Here is a 21903-nt window from a genome sequence, read left to right as displayed (position 1 = left end):
GAAAAAACATGTAATTTTGTATACAGTAGGTGGTTGTGTACAGTATATATAGCCTGTTCAAATATACAGTAATGAGTGAAATGTATCGCACATTTTGTATTTTAAACTAAATAAATATGTATAATTTGTAAGTACTGTGGGTATTATAGTGTTATAGTGTATTATAGTGTTGCACTCTCTAAATCCCAATTGGCTTGATGTGGGCCCTCGTATCTCAGCAAGCAGTGATTGGATGGTTTGACAGTAGAGGACATTAGGCTGTGCTGTCTGTCATCATCCACCTGTATCCTCATATCTAAACTCTGTGGCTCATTTATCTCTTAATGCAGCTCCGGTGATAGTACTATCTAGTAGCCTACATAGTACCTCTTCCTCCATTTTTCTACTCAGCACAGGTTGATGTGTTTTAGACAGTGTGAACCCCTGCTCAGTCCTCTACCATTTCTGTCCGGTCAGGGGCTGGACCTGGGATGTTGTTGTGTATTCAGGCCCAGCTAGGAACACATCACATCACCTCTGGTTTCTAACCAGTAGTGAAGCGCATTAGAGAACAGAGCACTTGTGAAACAATAGCTACCTGCAGTAACTCCAATATTATGAGTACATGCATCAACTTCTAACTGCATGCCTAACTGCCCCCCTGTTCTCAGTTTGCTGAATTTAAGGTGACCCAAGTGCAGCACCTTTATTGGCTACACCACCACTTGATTGGAGAATGAATGCATCAATCTGTCTCAGGGTGCTGAGGCAGAGCCCTATAAACCAAATAAAGTCCATTCGATTGCTATGCAGCAGTCATAAACAACCAGAATAGCTAGCGCACACACCAACCTACCCAAGGTAACTACTGTTTTGTTGCCTAACTCAAAATAATTAACATCAATCATTCAGTATCTTCATTGTGTATGTTTTCACAGCTGGATTCAGGATGTATTAGCACTGGTATGAGTAAAGAAAACATATATGGCCGTGACAGATTATGGACCAAACCAGACACCAGCTATATAATGTCTAGATTAAATGAGTTTTCACATATTCATGCTCATACACAGTACCACAGAGAGATGGCGTGATATATAAATACATAGGACATGCAAAAAATACTGATATAGTCCTATACTTGTCTGTGCAACATATTTTTGAGGAACAATCATATTCTTTCCAGCAGGGGTCCCTCTCGTCTACAACTTAATCTAGACTCAAGGGAAAAAATAAACAAGCTTTATACAGAATGTCCTCCTACATGACTTTGGTTGATAACATTAGCTAAATGGAGATTTATATATTGTGTATTTATTGTTTGTTTAACCACATGGCATCTCAGCCTGAATAACAACCATGAAAACTGTAAGTGAATTCATAATAAATGATATTTTATCGTTTCATTTTTCCCCACTGACCCCTATATTACTGCTGCCGCAGCACCCTCATTTATTTTTTTATTGTTTTTCTCAGCTACTCTATTTGCAAAGATGAGAGTAGCTCGAGGCACAAGTCTGAAATCTAGTTTCCTATCCTGACTCGTTCTAGCTCCCTGTCCTTTTATATGTTGGTCCTGTGGGTGTAGAACATGACAGTGTGACTGTGATGGAGGCAATGAGTCCAGCTCTTTGTTAAAATCTCAGTTCCTTTTCTTTTGTCACCTGCTCTCGGCTTATATTTACAGTGTATTTGTACAATGTAGACATATTTATCCCTTCTTTGTTAACATGTCTCATGTAGTGTAAGTTATGACTAAACTGCTTCACCACACTGAATAAAGCCATATGTACATTTGTGGAGGCACTTAAATCGCACTCTCTGATGCATTATGTTTTCTCGCATTACTGCTCTCGCAATCAACAGGGCAATGATGCCTTTGGCCTCTAAAATATGTTAAAAAAAAAGTGTAAAAGTCATGCTGATTTTTCTGGTTCTTGATGATATTCAGCCCACACTCAGCTTTCCTTATTTCAAAAAAATTGATACCCTTACTTCTTGACTCACTCATTTCTGTACTCAGTCAACCTTGTCCATTATAATAATGCTTACATTTGACAAAGTTGTTCGAAATTATGGCTGTTTGCTTTTATTTAAAGAGAGACATAGATGACATAAAACACAAGCCTAGCTATTATTGTGTATTTTAGTGCCTCTGAAGGTTGTTGAAATGCCTGATATGTAGCCTGCTTGTGTGTGTACAAATCCACAATGTGTATATATTATAATAAGCAATATGCACTGATGGCAGCTCACTCACTGTCTGAGAATAAACCAGTTTTAAGAGAGAAAGTTACACATTAAGTAGAGTAATTTTAGTTATTCAAGCAGAACACGCCCCTGAAAAAGACAAAAACACATGTGACCTTAGAGGTAGAAGCAATGTTTCCTTTGCTCATGGCACATTTATACAGAGAATAAATGTGGTAAACGCGGTTATGTTTAAAAATGTAACATTTCACACAACCACAATTGGCTTCACTGGGGATTTGTGGATATGTGTAAGCCTTGTAAGTAAAACATGTGAACTAACAGCAGTCTGAGCAAATTACCTCACCAAGCGAGGGCAAAGGTTATAAATGATCTTTATTATAATCCTTAGAACAGCGTTCAGTATACAGAACTTGCATTTTTTTGAGTTGAAAAACCATATATTAAACTGTAAATGATAAACAAATGATTTCAGACAAAAAAAGAATAATCTGTGTATAACAGCCTTCCATTCCTGTACTAGTGTTCAAACAGACAAACCTTTCTTGAGGGATAGCCTGCATATTGATATTTACCACACAATGATAAAGTGCACTAAAGTCTGGTTGCTTATTATGACAGAGAGGTGAAATAGTGACATGATAAATAAAAGTGTAAATGAGGTGATCTTCATTGATTTGAACATGCGCTCATCAGCTGCACCCCACACTATCACTTTCAGAGCCCCTTAATACTGTTTACAGGTGATTACATTTGATTAAGATTAAATTATTTAGCATCTCCACCGGAGCCAAATTATATCTATTAGTAAGATTTCCCAAGCTAGAAGGGATACCAAGAAACAAATATCAAGAAACACAATAATTTTAGGAGGATTGAAAATAGAGTTTAGAAGGCAAGTAAGATGTCTTCAAAGCAAGTAGAGTGTGAAAATTAAATCCGAGTCAAAGAGATCTTCTCAGAAAACTCCAGTGGGATTTGAATAACTCCAAAAAGTATTGTGAATGCCTTTTCAGAGAGCTTTCTTTGGTCAGAAATCTAATGAGAACATTGGACAACATCATCTCACTCAGAATTGCACCAACTATATTTCATCATTTGCAGCAGAGGAAGGATGATTTGTTTTGTTCTTTGGTACTACGGGCCTTTAGACCTCAGGCTGAGACTTTCCCAGACTGGTTAATGACTTCGATGCTGCTAATTATCCCTGCTTTGTTCCCGGGTTGAAGCTGTTTCTTTTTCTGAAGTCATACCTGCAGGTCTGCTACCAACTCCAGGGTTTTGATATAACTCGGGCAAGGTTAAAACACATATCTGCTGTGTTGGCAGTAAAACTGACTTTATGTAATATTTCTCTTATATGCTACACATTTTCCTGCACTAACGTAAGAACCAATTATCTTTACGGGGTCTGACGTTAAAATGGCAACATGTGCCCAGTGGCTTTAACTTATCCAGCACCCAGCTACAGTACATTTGTGTTATTCCACTTTCATCCCTCTAATTAAATTGTTAAGATCAAACATATACACCAAATTTGCCTCTTTTACTGAACAGAAGTAACAAAAATACAACTTAAATGAAAAGATGAAAAAAAAACAACATTTTCACATTTTTCCTTCATGAAGTTATTTTCATAGAGTTACAATACCTGTGGATGGTTATTGCACATAATAAAACAGATAAGAACAAAAAGACTAAAATCAAGTTCTTAATATAAAACATATACACTGACTGACGCCACAGCAGTAGGAGGTATAACAATCAAACATCACAATGTTGGCTATTGCTATTAATGACAGAATCCAAACCTCCCCTGCTGCACCATTTTCTGCCCACAAGCTACATAACAATACATTTGGTTGACTCTGTTGACTGTAGTTCATTATCCTCCCCTTCTGCCATGTCGTGCCTTTCACACACATCTATGTTAGCATCTCACTCCTGATTCTTTCTTTGTTTTTTTTAATCTAAACCGGTGACGCACTTGATTCCAGGTATTCTAAAAATGTTCCGCAGAAAGCAGAGGATTTGCATCTCCTCAGACATGGCAGGATAAATACATTTGGATGAGGAAATAAAGCCATTACGCTATTGTCTGAAATTTAATATTTCATAAATTTCATTCCTAAAGTGAACATGCAACATTCAGTTGCTGTTTTCCCGTTATACTTTCAAGCAGCACTCATCACATACGTAGATATATAAAAATAAAATTAAATACAAATAAATAAAAAATAATAAACATACATTGAAAAGTGCAAATGTACATTTGTTTACAGCATAACATATCCACTGTACAATCATTGATTATATACTCACATTATTTTATGCATTATAATAAGGATTACTAAGTAGCATAGTTTAAGTAAGAAATATTTCATAGCAAGTCTATTTGAAAATATTTGCATTGCCCTGTGACAAGGAGAGGCTCTTCTAAACATTGCGAAATGTGAATGCGTGTGTGTCTATGTGTGTGTGTGTGTGTGTGTGTGTGTTTGTGTGTGTGTGTGTGTGTGTGTATGTGTATGTGTGTGTGTGTGAGAGAGAGAGAGCAAGAGAGATAGACAGAGAGAGAGAAACCAGCATGAACAATATGTTGACATAAGGTGTATGTGCAAACAATGAGCACTGAAGCAGAGGAAACTCATATCATTCTAGTTCAGAGGCACGGAAACTGCCCAGCCAGCATTTCAAGTATCTAGCATTGTTTTGGACAACACACATCTGTCAGACATCAGCAAAGCAGAGAGAAAGAGAGGGAGAGAAAGAAAAGGATATTTCCTTTTGTAGCTCAGGGAGGAGGCAGCTAAAGAGTCATACAACGAGTGAAAACAAGCAATTCAAAGAGTTGTGTCAAAAGAGTGACACTGATTAGACGAACATCACTTTTTTTTTTTAACCATAGTAGATGATATTGCACTTAACCTAAAACACCATTTTCTCTTAGCCACCAGTATGATTAGGACAGCCCTCCGCATCAGGCTGGAAACAGCTTTCATGCTTGCTTTCACATTTTGCTCAAAAGTATTTTCACAGTTCACTGAATGCTTCCTCGTTTATGGCAGAAACAATAAGGAGCAAGTCATTGACATTTTTACAAACACTTAAATGTCCTAAATGTTCTACTGCCATCAATGGTTGGCCTATAATGGCCATGAAAATTATCCACATCGGAGATGGAAAATGAGGAAAGTCATCCAGTTGCAGTTGGTTTGTTAGGAATGTATTCCAGACAGAAAAGCCATCGTGTTCTGGGTCTTAGTAAGGATACCTGATGAAATGATCCTACAGGAGAGCAAGAGGCTGCCAAAAGTTCTGGCACTCAAAGTTTCCACTTTCCCTGATGGCAATAAGAATGAATCCATCCTGAAATCTGGACATCGTGATGGGTGCTGCTCAATAATCAATTAACGGGCTTCTAATGTGGATCTTGGATTACCTTTTTAGGTATTGGATTGAGAGGCAACAAGTACTTGGGCACTCCTGCACCAATATGGCAACTATGGCTTCCCGTTAACACAGAGGTGTACTTTCCAGAAGTGGACAAAGAAGTACACATCTCAGTTTCTTGGTTAAAATAAACATGCTTTCTGTAACTTTGTTGGGTATTTTGTTCATGTATGGTGCAGGTACACAGTAATGGTCATCTTAGAAATACTATCACCTGGAGGACAACTAATAATGGGAAGGTGGGTACACGACACTCCGTAGTCTAAACTTTCCTTTTTCTTGAATAACAAACCATTTCAAAGATAATATTGTACTGTACAGTTTGGGTAATGGTGCAGCTCAGCTTCCCAATGATTTTATGTGCTGGATTTGTGTATGTCTGTACATGTATGTGAAATAGAGACAGAGAATGAGAGGCTATATGTTTGCTTATGATCTCGCACTGCCAGGATATGTACGAGAGTCTAAATCCATCAGTGGTTGCCTGTGGACGTCCTAACGCTCTGACTTGACTTTGTAGCGCAGGACCAGGTAAGTGGCCAGTCTGAGCACCAGGAAGAAAACCCCCAGCACCATGAAGTCCACATAGAGCTTTGCATCCTCCACATCCAGCAGCTGCAGGACCTCCTCTGGCTTTTGGAACTTACACGTCGGACCCGGACACTCCAGCTCTGACCGGTTCATCCCATAGATAGAGAGTATCACCCCTTCAAAGCCATACCTGAAAGCAGACATTTTTCACAAAACCTCATAAACCCATTTAAAGAGGACAATTCTACATCAGAGATAGCATGACCACAAAGACTAATTGCCAAAATAAATTTAGTAAAAGTCTAATAATAGTGGTTGAACATTCTTCATATAAACAGAATAGCTTACAGTACCTGACATATGAGACATAAGAGCTCCACTGTAGGTATTTGGGAATGGTGTCAAAATTAACGAAGAAGCCAGAGAAGAGGAGCACAGGTATGGCTGTGACTGGACCCACGAAGGTCGCCACCTGTGGAACAAATTAATTTTAATTCATTTCATTGAAAAAAAAAAAGTCTCAATGAAATATCTTGTAAGCAGATACTTAAAGGGGACATATCATGCACATTTACAGGTCTATACCTTTATTATTTTATTCTGGGAATCTTTGCATGATTCTCACTTCAAAAATCTCCTCATTTAACTACTGGCCCTTTATACAGCCCCTCAGTTCAGCCTCTAAATGAAACAGGCCATTTTAGCTCCGGTCTCTTTAAGGCCCCCCTCCCGATGAATACACTCTGTTCTGGTTGGCCAGCTTCAGGAGGCTACCCCTCAACAGACTGGAGGCCGTTCTAGAGGCTACATACGTTTCTTGTTCTTTACTCAAAATGTCAACTACTCAAACATATCCGTACATGTTCAAGCCAAAAATCTGATCTGAAAAATGTGAGAGGACAATGTGAATAGCCTATGGAACAACCTTAGCAACAAAGACAGCTGAACAGACTGCCCTTGGTGGGCATCTGCGAAAAATCTGACATCAGTTCGATGGGGAAGTAGAGGTAACTTTCCAAACAGGCTGAAGCCCTGGCTTTTGACTTTCATGAAGCATTTTTATACACGGTCACCTCAAGTTTTGGATCTTTGACCATGTTGGATGTTTATACATCCAACATTATAACAGTATAAAAATAACAGAAAATCACAAAAAGCGTGATATGTCCGCTTTAAGGTATGCAGGTGTGCCTACCTGCAGGGACGTGGATGCAGCCCCTATAAGCAGACCCAGTGACTGGGCTACCAGGGCCGTGGATGTGGACAAGGCCATGAAAAGCAGGTAGCGACCTGCCTCTGGGGGCTGTTCAGTCATCCAGTAGACTATACTACAGTACATGATTGGACAAAGCACCTGTGAAAGAGATTTGTTAGTGTCTGTAATTTGAACTATACTGCATGCATGTCCAAACTACGGCGTGTTAAATCATTGAAACATTACCTGGAATGGTACATCAGCCATGGTTTTGGCCAGGTAGTAGGCCTTGAGGCTGTACCAGTAGTTGAGATGTTCCCTCATGAACACGGACATCTCTAGAGGAACTGTAGAACAACAGCAGCGTTAAGAGATTTTCCAGAAAAACAACAAGGCAAATGTTTCCAATCCCTCGAAAGACTAAGCATCTTACAGGTTACAACAGTGGGCATGAGGGCAGCAAACATGAGGAACAGCATGGAGAAGAAGAGGAAGCCAGTGTTATTGAAGACCTTGCTGGCATCATTTCCGATTTTGAGATAAAGCAGGCCAATCAGTACTCCAATACACAGATGGGACATCACCCTGAGGTGGGTCAGCACCTGCAAAAGACACAGACATCAAACCCCTAAATCGATACCAAGAATTGAATGTTTTTACTGTCAGAATCTGTTTGAGCAGGAATAGTTTGCTGAGTATTTATTTTACCGTGTCCCTGCATATTGTGATGAAGGTTCTTTTGAAGAGGATGCAGAACTGTGTGAATGAACTGGTGGCAAAGCTATGTTTCTCAAGGGTTCCTGTTTCCTGTGGAGAGAGACAGTGAGGACAAAGAGTCAGTTACGCTCAGATAAAGGGAAAAACATTATCAAAAAAGGAAATTAACCTCTCTCTTATATCATGCTGCAAGTAAATCATCAATTGGTCTAAAGAGTAGAGGAGAGTCTGAATTTATTTAATTAGAAAGTTTTTCATGTAACATCTGTGTATTTTTTGTCATTCAAGAAATATGTGTTATTTGAGTTCATGACTGTTTATCAGTGATTCAATATGTGTCAGACTGATGCAGGAGACAAAGTTCACTTTGAATGTAAGCTGACAAGTTAATGCAAAATGTTTCTACTGTTCAATATTATGTTAAATCATGTAACCAAAGAAGAAAATGAGGATATGGACATATATAGGAATAGAAAAACATTATAATCTCTTTGTTTATGGTTAGCGTTGCTGGCTGATGCCTACATATAAACACCCATATCAAGTTAGAAAGGGCAACAGAGAAAATCATTAAAGTGAAAAATGTTTAAAGGAGTAGATAAGCAAAACTGCACCATGCAGGGGTAGTGGTTTAACAGAGAGCTCTTGTGGTTTACGTTTACAGTTTCAGCATCTAGATGGTGCTCTTATCAAAAGCGACCCATGAAGCTGAGAAAGGGAGACAGCGAGAGGAGGCTGAGGAGACAAATTAATGGACTGGAGGAGAGGAGGAACTGTTTAGGAAAAAATGAGCAATAATATGGAGAGGGAAGGGTAACAGCTTATGAATTTAACACAATTCAGTGGGCGTTAAATTTGGGTTTTTCCTTTATTGGTTCAAATAAGTAGAGCACCTTTGGTCTCCAGTAGACTTCAAGTGAAAAGAGAGTCCACCTTGAAATAAGAGCATCTAGACTACTTTATTAAAATTTGTTTAATAAGGAGAACATTTATCATTTCTATCACACTGTGGCTTTGTAGAGTTGACATGTCTGCCTGCATATTTCATGTAAATGAGTAGATCGCTCATTGTTTAATGAATGCAGTTAATCCATCAGAAACCACTGAAGAAATCTAATGAAACCAAATGTAATTTCCTCTCATCGAACAATTCTTTGGGCTGAATAAAAGCGAACATTTGAAGTGCTCTGTGGTTGGAGAGCTTTCATTTTTTGTTATTATAGGATATGAAGCTATGATTGCTGTTGATATAACACAGACACAATGGCGTGCATCACTCACACTGTGACACTGAGAGTGACAGGAAGGGTCGCTCTTGTCTCTGGAATTCTTTTTGCCCGCCTCGGAGCACAGTCCACCCTGAACTGCCTCAAACAGCACTGGATTCAAGTCTCCGTACTCTCCTGACGCCACCTCAATGACTGGAGGAACATGAAGGACAAGCAAGTGAGGACAATTACACAGAAAAATATACTCGCACATAAACTTGTACTCAAGGAGACGCAGGACTTACTGAAGTCAGCAGGATTGTGATACGTCGGGCAGTGGAGGCCCAGATTCTTCAGATAAGGGATGAGGTAAGGGACTGTGCCCTTGTATATGCACTGACCCTGACTGAGGATGTACAGCTGGTGGAGGAACAACAAGGGTACAGAGTAATCAACATAGTTTCCTACACACTGAGTCTCTGAATAATATATGAACAACTGACAAAACAACAGGCTGGGATATCGACTACGGTGCTGCTCGTCAGCTGGATAAAATGAATCACGCTAACCTGTAGTGCCTTGGTCTGAGCAGCAGCTAATGGAAAGCTGGAAGTGTCCAGCACTATAAGCACTCAGGTTATACCTTATCAAACATCTCAAAGAGCTTGGCACTAGGTTGATGAATGGTGCAGATGATTGTCCGTCCTCCCTGAGCCAGAGACTTCATGAGGGAAACGACCTGGAAGCAGGATGCGCTGTCCAGGCCACTAGGATGGGAAACAAGATGAGACAGATGTAGTATTCAGTCTGGATTTATGTTGAGATTACAATTACTCTAGGTAGGAAACTAGGTCAGTGATATCATACCTGGTGGGCTCATCAAAGAACATGACAGGAGGATTGTTGACCAGCTCGAGGGCGATGGCCAGTCTTTTACACTGGCCCCCAGAGAGAGAGTTAGTGCGTGTCTGAGCGCAGTCCAGAAGGCCCAGAGCGGTCAAGATCTCATCCACCTTACACACAAACAGACAAGTGTGTCATACATGAGGAAGCAAGTATGGAACTGACAACAGGGGTAGACAATATGGTTCTTCTTCTTCTATTATATATGACCTACATTGCAGTATTGATGTATGTTGTGATGTAGATACATTTCTTGAAATTCATGTCATTTTTTTTACTAAAATAATAAAGTACATCATTACATTGATGCAACAATCAATGTAAAATTGTAGTGCAATCAATATATTCAAACTTACAAGTTCTTTTTTGACCTGAACGCTCTCATTCAGTTTCAGATTGGCAGAAACCTAAAAGACAGAGCACAGCATGTTATTTGATTGCTGAACATTTGGCATCAATGAGGAATGGGAGTTATTTTTTTGATGACCTCACCATCATGGCCTCCCTCGTAGTGAGGTGTGGCAGCAGCATGTCATCCTGCATGATGTAGCAGGACATCTTCCTGAAGGTCCTCAGGTCCCTCGGTCGGCCGTTCACCAGGATCTGACCCTTCATGCCCGTCTCCCTGTTTCCAAACAGAAAACTAACTGATCCTGCAGCCATTTTCTAAGCAGGGTATAGGCTGATCTGTGCACACAAATCACTAAATGAAGTCAAAAAATGATCTTATGCAAATACGCCAGCTGTTCAGGGATCTGCACAAACATCATACAGGTCTTAGTCTCACCTGTACCCCGCCAGAATATTCATCAAAGTGGATTTCCCGGCTCCAGAAGGCCCCATGATGCCGATCAGCTCTCTGCTGTTGAATCTTCCAGACAGACACTTGAGGAGGGCTTTGTAACCTGACAATGAGGAAAAAGACCAATTATTTACATTGCTGTTATTGGTCTTAAATTGTTTGTCGGGCATTTAACTCCAAAGTTTGTGTGTATCTTTTTTGACACATGTCAGGGGTCTGAAAAAGCCATTATTGATCGACTGGTATCAATAAATTATTTCTTTATATTGACTATTCTAGCCAATTTACAAGAAACACATTTATGTTACAATGTTTTTTACATTGTCAACAAATATGTCTTTCCTGGGTGTATTTTGAACATCCACAACAACATTTACTGAAGGTACTCTTATATTTTTATGGCACCAAGGAATGTCAAGCAGATAAAGAGAAGGAAATAATTAGTAAAACCACATTAAAAAGCAAGACCAGTAAAGATATAAAGATATAAGCACAAAAGCAAGCGTATAAAAGTTTCATTTTAAGAGCTAATTTGCGTTACTTTGTACCACTCTCACACATCACAAGGAGACAGGTAAACTATCAAGGGATGAGATTCCATTTTTAGTTTGTGTGTACTCTTGTATAGAGTATTGAGTTTCAGATTACTCAATTGAAAAATTAATTGTAAAGAGAAAACACTCAAAAACCAGATGTGAAAGCAATGTGAGGACAAGAATAATAACTGATGAAATCATTTTACATTTTGTATTCAGTTCGCATTTTCCTGTGCTAATTTTACAGTCAGTGTCCATCTGCTTGGTCAATTATAAGTCTGCTCACTATTACACCTTTATAACCTTGTGACAGTGAGACATTGAACCCTGGTTGTAATTTACTGAGCTGTGCTGCGCTGGTTCTTTAAGTGTTTCTATGGTTGGTTATTCAGATAGTAGTCAGAGCCTAATTTCACCCCAGCTGGGGGAAGTCACAGGCTGCTAAATCTGAATCTGCAGAGCTAGCAGTGCTGTCGATCTTAAGAGGTCCAGCAAATGTGCTGTCATGTACAGTATATAAACATTATCTTAATCATTATAACTAAATCAAATTACAAAATATATTACTTGTCCAGGCTACACTGATTACAACCACCATTTTAAAAAAAATAGAAAATAGGAGTATCTGGGCAGAACAAAGAATTCAACGTCAACTGGAATTGGCTGTGAGGAATTAAAATGTTCAAAAAAAAAAAAAACCTTAAAAAAGAAATACGACCACAGAAAGATTTAATATCATAATGCACTCAGTGGCGCCAACAGAAAAACCAAAGGCATTATTCTCAGCAATAAATATATAATGGTTGTAGTGGTGTGGCCTGCTGATGAAGATGGCTCTGGTTTTTTAGTGACGCATTTCCTGACCTTTGTGCTGCTTAAAGCACTGTGGAGACAGTAAAACAACCAGTTTTAGAACTGACAAATTCTGAAAGCTTCCAGATATGGAGAGTTAAAAAGGACAATAAGTATCCTGCCTTGTTGTCACCCGTCTCCCTCGCCTCACCCATCTATTCACTGCCTGCAGGGATGCTTCTTCCTGTCTCAAACTGTGTAATTAGGGTCTCAGCAGATCTGCCAGCCCCCTTAAACCCTCACTCTATGAGTAAAGTAGCCTAATGGCAGTGCCCCCCCCTCCCTCGTAGTGTTATTACATCAGACAGTCTCCACTCAGACATCAGAGCAGCCTGCTGTCAGTGAGGCAGCCCTGCTTTGGCATGTGGTGCATACTGATGATCTAACCCGGTGCTGTAGGTCGTGCATAATAACGGTCTTATCTGTGCGAGGCTGCAGGCACATCCTGATCACCCAGTCTCATGGGAGCCACAGAGTATGTAGCTAACCTCACCGTCCACTCCTGACACCACAGAGACACACTGATGTAGCAGCGTGTGACAGTAAACGCTCAGTGTTCTCAGCCTGGTCTCACAGGTAATCTCAAAGTAATTGCTAGACAAATTATTATGAGTCATGGTTGAGGTGCAGGTCATCAAATGCTTCAGTTTGGAGCCTTGAGACAGATGACAACTTAATTCACACACCTGGAATATAATGTTTCCAGAAACCAAATGTTTATATGCAGTATGATCTGAACAAATGTTTATTTTCCCTCACGCTTAATTAAGATTTGCTTCTTTACTACAGTCAATCTAAATTCTCTAATTTAATTCTAATCTCATTACACAAAATCTTTGACAAATGGGCTCTTTGATTAAATTTTCTGAGATGCAATGAGTTATGGGTGCTTCTTTTATATTGGTACATTTTATATTTATCTTGTTCCATAACCTTCCATCATCATAAGCGATAACTCGTTTGTATTAACGAATCATGTGCACATGATATTTAATGATGACGATTAAGTGCATATATTTAAACTACATATAACTGCATAATTCAACTCAGCTCAAGCAAATTCAAGTAATAATGATTAACAGTAAGTGGCTTCAAAGACAGGAACAAGTCTATTAAGCTGCTGGCACATTATTAAATGAATTTGTCCAAGCTGTGAAATTGTACACACAGAATGAAGCAAAATGAAGCATGATATTTTTGCCACTGGGCCTTCCTCCTCTATACTAACTCATGAGGACATTTAACAAACTCAGGCTGCTGCTACTATTCTTTATATAACAAATACATAGTGCATCCTCTTCCTCCTAACAAACTCAAATCATCAACGCAGGCGCAGAGAAGCAACTCTTAGTAAATAGCAAAATGCAGAGCAGTAATCACCTACAGGCATGTAAACATCTTCATGCTCTCCCTCCCTCTTCCTGTCTTTCCCCTTTCACAGCTGAGCTATAGTGTTTCACCAGTTATCTCCCGTGGGAGGAGAACACCCTCAAGATGAAAGCAGGTCACAGCAGCTTTATCCTAACACGGATAAATGGCTGCCCTCACCAAGAAGAGCCTATAATAACAAATGCAGACAGAGGGCAGCTCATACATCAGCTAACCTTTCTGACCCCTTTTTACTGTTCTACCAAGAAAAGAAGCAACTCTACATTTACAGTATCATCCTGTGAATTTAATTTACGGAACAAAGTGAAATCATACACGGCCCTCTCCAGGTAATCCCTCGCTGTTTGTCACAGACATTTTTAGAAATGACTCATAAGTAGTGTTGCAGTGACTCAAAGGCTAAAAAACATGGAATCACATCTGACATCATGGGTTCAAGGATCATGGTTCGGGCTGCATGTCATCCTTTTTCTCCTCTACCAGCTTCAGCATATGATTCAGTAGCAGTGATGTGTTTTTTTTTCCTCAAGGAGGAATAATCACTGACTACAAAAGTGTGTGTGATTACACCTGTTTTAAAGCTTTGATCAGGCAGACAGGCACTGCAGAGAATCAGCTTTGAGCTTAGCTGGTTAAATGACAGAAAAACACCAAGAAGCCCCTCAGAATGAACTACAGCATATGTCAAACATAAGCAACACAGTGTTTATGAAGTTAGGCGCGGCTTGTTATTTTCTGTGAGTGGCAGATGTAATTGGAGAAGCAGAGGGGCGTTATAAGGCGCAGTATGTATACAACAGGAGGTTCAGTGAGATTGTAAAGAGGGTAAAACAGCAAGAGAGCCTCTTCATGAAAGGCACCACTTAATTAGTAATAGCTCAGACACTTCCTGTTCGCACATCGTCAGCCTGATAAACTGAGGCGGGGCCCCCCCAAAGAGACAACACAGACAAAGGCAGAAACCACAGGTTGATTATGATGATGAGAAAGGAAAAGTGTGTGCATCAATGCACAGATAAAAGCTGATTTATTGACCGCTGCTCAAGAATCCCCTGCTGCTCCCCTTTCTATCCATGATCCTCCTCATGAATACTCTCTCTACATTCAGGTTTCACAATGGAACAACAAACACTCCTCTGCCGGGCTTTTAAAATGCACATCCACATTACACAAGACTGAAAATAGCACAAGAATACCTGCAATACATCATGCATGGCCTCTCTTAAGGATACTATGAGGGGAATGTAAATAAAGGATTCCTCTGAAGTCCTCTATCCCCACCCTGCAAAATATACAGAGGAGCTATACATTATAGTTTACAGAGGGTGGTTTAGCTGAAAAGCAGATATGACCAAAGGTTGGAGACTCAAAGTCTCATCATTAATAAGGGTGGTGAGTTTAAATGCTGTTCATATTTCATGAGCGGATCAATCGTGGGCCTGACTCACTGCCACCGCCTATCGTCAGACAACACAGGAAAAAGAGAGGCAAGCAGTGTGCCAACCTGCAAGTGTAAATTATTTACTATGTCTAAACTCTGCTGAGTGCAGCAAAGCTTAAAGGCACACTGCCTGCTACAACATGGTGGAAGTCTGAGTGTGTGTGTAGGGGGATGAGGGTGGGGAGACTAGTCTGTGCTACATGTGTCAGAACATTAGAGCAAGGCAAGAGACACGAAGGGAAAAATATTTCTCTTAAATGTCACAAAAGCTTTTAAATGCCTCCCTTGAAATTTCTGCACTCCAACCATTGGTCGTCATGGGTGGTGCTCGCTTGCTCGTCCATCACGGTTACTATGTGAACTGAGCTTGCAGTACCTCTCCTCCTCCACCAGGGACCCTCTCGGATGGTGTAGGAGAGCTCATTGAACTCCAGGTCCACAGCAGAGCGGCGTGGGAGGTGGGAGAAGCGCTGAGCCTCAGTGATGTGGTTCTCCACTTTCTTCAGGTGGGTGAGCAGGGGCGCCTCCTGAGGCGTGCCGCCAGGGAGTTTGGTCTCCTCCATGGGGATGCTGACCGTGCCCTGCTCCAGTGTTCTCTCAGCCATGCTGAAAGGCTGCAAAGGAGCACAGACATGTCAGTTTACAAAACTGTTTTCAAGCTTAATTCTACTCTCCTGCTTCAGAGGAGGATGTTTCTTTCTTTTTTTTTCTTTCTTTTTTTTTTTTTTTACATCAATCCTGCTTTATTATACACTTTCATATATGAAGAACCTCAGATACAGATTTATTTTTACCTGACAAATTCCTTCATGTAAATGATTTCCCCTAACTTCTATGCACCAACACACTACCAAGTGCATTTTCCCTTTGAAATTTCTAACATATGGAAATGGAACAGAATGGTTAATTATTATTATTTTTTTTAAAAAACTTAAAAAATTAGTGAAAAATTAGCAACCAAGTCTGACAGGGTTTTTATTTCAAGTGCTTTGGCGATTCAATTAGAAATAATATTGAAAAAAAATATGACAGACACAGCAATAAGACAGATGAAATGAAATTAAATCCATCCAAACATTGGCAAGTAAAAGAGACAAACATGTCATTTTCTGATTCTTTTAATTTGTTTTCTAGTTGGTCGACTGACTGATTGGCCTCCATAGGAAACTGCTGCCTCAGCAGATGTGTGGACACAAAGGTTTGTTGTAGGAATGATTTTAGCATGAGTGCAGATGTCTTCTCAAAACCAGGTGCTGGACATGATCTGATTATAGTTTATTCTATGGACTGGCTGGTTGAGTGGAATGAGATTCTGAGTGTGAGGAGTTGGGATCTGGTTTCAGCCACATGGCACCGTTATACTGCTGATTCACATAAATTTCCTCCTAGACGAGGCGGCCTGTCTGAAGTGCCTGTTAAACCATGTAGCAGCCTGGCAATCCATTAGCTTTCCAATAATCTGAAACTATAACAACACATTGTTTCCATGACATCATGTTACTGTTTCTTCTTTATTCAAGTAAAAGTCAGTAATTATTCAACAAAAAATACTCTATGTAATTAATGAAGAGGATTATGTGCACGATTCAAACATTTGCTTCAAAAGTTAATCAACTGGCCTACTTTCGATTAGTATTCTAGCCGTGAATAAAGAGCGTTGCAGTTATGAGTTGATTGTTTATGCTCATGTTTAAATGATATCAGTGAAACTAATGGGCTGACAATGTTAACTGTGAACTAATTATATTTATCCTACTCACTAATTGAACCACAGTCAAGTTGAAGGTGGACTTAAAATATTTACTAAAAAGTACTATACATGCAAAGTACGTTTTATAATACAAATGTGAGATTTAACATTTAAGAAAATGCATGACATCTATTAAGTCAAGAAATATTTATGTTTATTAATGACTATGTTTAAGCTTTGGTGCTGAAGCATTAATACAGAACTTGCTTGTTGACTGTGGTTTACTTACAGCAATGTCACATGGCTTCAGATTGTGATTTGGAAACTGAGGTTTGATAACCTCATTTCTTACAGAAGTCAGTAGCCTGAGGATGATTTCTTCCAGAGATGAACTTTTACAGGCCATGATGCCTATATTATATAGTATATTATATTATACGGTGCCATTTAATTGAAATAGTATATTAACACACCAGGATCACTTAAATTCATTTTTTTTAAAGAATTGTCACTACGATGTAGTGACTTGCTGGATGGGACATTTTACAATTCAAAAATTAATTTGTCAATGCTTTCTCCTGGACAAACTGTGTATATTCAACACGGTTTTTATATGAACTCAAACATAACTTTGACATTTCTGTGCTGCAAGTTCTTGTTTCTCATCAATTGACATGTACACATCGATATATCTTTTATAAACTAACATCAGCCAGAAATATCGGCCCAGCTGACTTATCTGTCAGGCTCTAATGGAAACATCTTTCGCTTTATGAGTCTGGTACAGTGGAATTTTGCAATAAGAGATGCATCAACCAATATATTTTAAAATACCTCCAATTTATAGCTGACAATAATTATTTTCCTTCTTACAGTCTCATTAGTACTGAGAGTAGTGCAAGGAATAATCAAATAACACAGCTAATATAATGAGATTCTGTCCAAATAGTTAAGAAACAGTCGAAAAACTGCCTTTTTATGTACATAATAGAACTGAAATTGGCTTTAAAATCACCATTAAGGAAAGAACACCTTTGGGGCTGCTTTGAACATTTTGAGCTAATAAAGTTAACATCACATGGTCACAGAAAGACAAGCTAATAAAGTCTGTTTAGTCTTCTGGGTCACAAATGAATCAATGAAGCTATACTGTTTGTTCTACTTCTGACATATTTGCAGCTGCTCCATCAGACATCTTTTCGCAAAGTTGTGATTGGCACATTCGGATGCTTGTCCTTGTACTACAATCATTTTGTGACACCTTTCATGCCAGAAACAAGGTCACAGTGGTGAATACTCACAAATATGATACAGTCACCACTCTCATCAGTGGCAAAAAGATGAGAGAAAACACTATTGAGCAAAGAAAACCTCAAAACCAGCAGCCACAAATGTATATGACTGACTCTCATATTCTAAACTCATATCACATTGTGTACACATAATCAGTTTGTAAAAACATTCACGTCTGTCACCCAATGCCACTCAGACTTGTAGTACTCTCCAGCTGCTGTCTAGCACCTATACTGTGTGTGTAATAAAATATCCTCATGTGAAGAGGGCAAGTGAAGAAAACTGACCACGGCTTCTATTGATCACCCTGCCATTAGCGAATTTCCATTACCAGCCTGCATGTACAGTAAGCTCTGTAAAACACTGACATACTTGAATGGCCTCTCAGTTAGATGAAGGCCTCCTATTCTGTCATGTGCGGCTCCAAAGCCAGGACACGTGAGCAAATAGTAAAAGTCTCCTATAATAGATGAAATATGGTTATTAAATGTATCCAGCTTTGCACTGGTGTGGTGATTCTGTGCTCTGCAATGACTTGTCAGTGATGAGGGATGCTCCAAGCTTCTGAAGAAAACACCTGTTAACAGCAAACTGATGAGAATGAAAACATGAGGAAGTCTTTAGGCTGGAAAATGACAGAGCAGTGGGGGAATTGGACTTTTTTTTTGAAGGTAGATGAATCATAAATGAATGTTCTGAGGACATATTCAGAGTACTGTGAGTTGACCAGTCATTCCCACAGTTTGCATCAAACATGCACACGCACACACGCACGCACATTGCACATACTTGTGTGTTGAAATGACCAGGTGAGAAGCTCAGCCTGCTCTCCTCTCCCGGTGTAAGAGAGCAACAGTGCTCAGTTGATCCCTTCAGACAAAACAGCACAATCCCTCCACATCAGAAGGTCCCCAAAACCGTCCCAGTCAGCCGAAAAAAAAATTAGAAAAAAAGCCCCAACAACAACAACAAGATGCTCACTGCCCAGGAAAAATCCGGATCGGTTGAGAGGCATTTAAGGACCGAGCCGTGTTCTCCTCATCAATATCTCTCGGGGTGCGGCGTGCACCATCCCGCAGCAACTCCACAGATTAAAATCATGTCCGGCCTCAAACTATGACTGCATCCCTGAGAATCGCCAGGGGAACAGGATGCCTGTCATATTTTTTTTTTCCTCAGCAGGATTATTCCTCTCATGAAATCCATCCGTCCTGAACACGCGTCGCAACACTCACACACATCTTTTTTTTTTTTTTTTTTTTTTTTCCCTAGCAGCGGTGTTGATGACAATTCTCCGTCTCTGACATCTGGAATGAAACAAAAACAACCAAACAGTGCTGCAGATGCTTCAGCAGCAGCAGCAGCATCAGCATCAGCATCAGCATCAGCAGCAGCTCGATATAGCAGCCTCTCACCGGTTAGTGCGTCTGTGTGGTACGCACGCCGGATAGCCTACAGGGCGTTGCTGGCAGGATGCTACTGGAGGAAAAACACAATGTTTTGGTTTGGATTGTTTCCTCCTAATCCTCAGGCAGTTTCTGACCTCATGTTTTAGGATGAATATAGTCTCGCAGATAAAACTCTCTAGAGCACCACAGACACATTTTAAGCGCATGTGAGAACATTCTCAGGATATTATGGTGATTTAAGACTGGGGCTCTGACCTAAAAGAAGCAATTACTCCACAGTTAATTGAATTGATTCCGATCAGGTTGACCGTCATGGCCTGTTTTGTTAAATTAGTCTCTCAGATGCCAATTTAAACCTTTTAAGTATTACATTTTCTATTCTGGTGCTACTTTGGGGGGTGCTGTCTCTGGGGAAATGAGAGAAATGGGAATAACCCTATGAAATTAGGATGCTGTGAATAAGATTCCCCATCTAATCACAATATTGATACAGGTGTTCAGTTTGGCTCCGTCTCATCTCTACGTCCTGCTGCTCACAGACAGTGTAAACACGGGGAAGGTTTTTTTGGGTGAAATTTAGGCCCCGCTGTCTCTTTAACAGCTCGCACCTGCGCAGCTGCCCGGTGCTGATGCTGCAGTGCCCGGGTTATTTTCGGTAAAACAGCCGGGGTTACTCGCGTTCAAGCGGGCCCTACACGCCTTACATCACCCCTGAGAGGAAATCAAAACCATTTTTAGTGAATCGCACCTGCCTCTTAATCAGACCAATTTAAAACGAGCTCTTGCGTCTCCACATGAGCGATCTCAGCACAGAAAACCATCTCTCTGTGATTTGCCTTCATATAGCTGCTAGGATAACCAGTTTCCTATTCTTAGACGCAGACAGGGTAACACATATAGACCTGAATCAATGATTGAAAAGCCAGACTACATGAATATGCCTGTAATTCACCACAGATTTACACTGTGTTGCCAGCCACCTGTGGTTTCTTTGTATAAGTCATCCCTGATGGAGACATGTCAGCATCCAAAATAAAGATCAAGGCTCCAGTGTATGTGATGCATTACCATTTTCAAGCATGATTGATAAATGTAGACAGACTCAAAGAAGGACACCATGTGCTACTTCCATCTATTATTCTACTTCAAAGGCCAAATCCTGATTGTGTAATGACATAATTTCCTTGAGGAAAGAGAGATGACCTTTCTTACATCCTCCATGGAATGAAGTTTGCATGCATGAATTATATTAAAAACATCCAACCATTCTCATTCATACCTTCTGAGAAAACATGACCACCAGACAGCTCATTAATCATCTAAATGATCATTAAGTGTGTCCATTCATAAGCCACCACATCAACAGTAACTGCAAACACTTGTGTTAGTTTGCAGTCTGTGATTATTTAAACTCAACAAAAGCTGTCTTTGCAGAGCGACGTGGTGACTGCAGGATTAAAGGTATTCGGGGACTGGAGTTTGCACAAATGAGGGCTAGGCAGAGTATAAGTACTGAGCTGCTGTGATATTAAACAGACATCAGAAGAGAAACATCACACAGGATGGCACTTAGAACAGCTGCTGTCCTCTCTGTGGGCCTCCTGCTGTTACTCATACAAGGAATGCTCACAGATAGAGGTGAATATATGAAAAAAAACTAACCTTAAATGACTCATTTTGGTAGCTTTGTGTGTGTGTGTTTCATGAATAAGAGAATGTAACATGGTGTGCAGGTCCAGCAACTCTTCCTATCAGACTGTCTGTAGTGAATGACCTGTCCAACATGACTCCTGAGTCCTATTCCAGCTCTGTGGCAGAGGGAGGTGTGCTGCTGGGCGCTCTGAGCAGACTGCAGGAAACACAGCGGGACTTCAAGTAAGACCTGCCCGTGACATCCCCTTTAATATCTTTGCATATAATCCTTTATTCTTAAATGTGGCTCAGCTGTTTCCTCTACGTATTTAAGATTGCGATGAGACATTTCAGCTCCTGTGGACACATTTTACAGGTTCACAGTGAAGGTGGACCCAGACTTTGGCCTGTTGCTGGAGAGTGTGAATGGAGTAGGTGGAAGTGAAGGTGAGCAGACGTACTGGGAGATCCTGTCAGAAAGCTCAGGAGAGTTAACCAGGCTGGATGTGGGTGAGTATCCTCCCCTGAGTTTCAATAGAACTTATCTGAGGAAGACTTAATAAGGAGTAATGACACATGAGAATTGGCTGTTCTTTCATTTATTGCCTCAGGATGTCCCCTAATGTGATTAGACTAAAATCTTATTGTTGTGACAATATTAC

At 40.1% G+C, this 21903-nt stretch overlaps 1 protein-coding gene across 2 annotated transcripts; it reads right to left on the bottom strand.

The window, feature by feature from the left end:
• Nucleotides 1-2547: 2547 nt before the first annotated feature.
• abcg4a (ATP-binding cassette, sub-family G (WHITE), member 4a) lies at nt 2548-19937 on the bottom strand. Of its 2 annotated transcripts, XM_044369558.1 has the most exons (15): nt 18990-19937; nt 15594-15831; nt 10985-11102; nt 10690-10822; nt 10554-10604; nt 10162-10307; nt 9938-10061; nt 9600-9714; nt 9368-9507; nt 8078-8176; nt 7803-7971; nt 7616-7716; nt 7370-7528; nt 6528-6646; nt 2548-6364 (listed from the first exon to the last, which is right to left on the bottom strand). In XM_044369558.1, exons 2-15 carry the CDS (start codon nt 15820-15822, stop codon nt 6139-6141), a joined length of 1929 nt encoding a protein of 642 aa, XP_044225493.1. In that variant the 5' UTR covers nt 15823-15831; nt 18990-19937; the 3' UTR covers nt 2548-6138. The 2 variants fall into 2 exon arrangements, with proteins under 2 accessions (XP_044225493.1, XP_044225495.1); XM_044369560.1 differs by lacking the exon at nt 18990-19937 and having other exon boundaries at nt 15594-15902.
• Nucleotides 19938-21903: the final 1966 nt, after the last annotated feature.

The sequence above is a fragment of the Thunnus albacares genome, chromosome 13 (assembly GCF_914725855.1).
Source record: "Thunnus albacares chromosome 13, fThuAlb1.1, whole genome shotgun sequence".
NCBI lineage: Eukaryota > Metazoa > Chordata > Actinopteri > Scombriformes > Scombridae > Thunnus > Thunnus albacares.
Note: the sequence above shows the minus strand (reverse complement) of the source record. Positions and strands in the feature narration are given on the sequence as shown.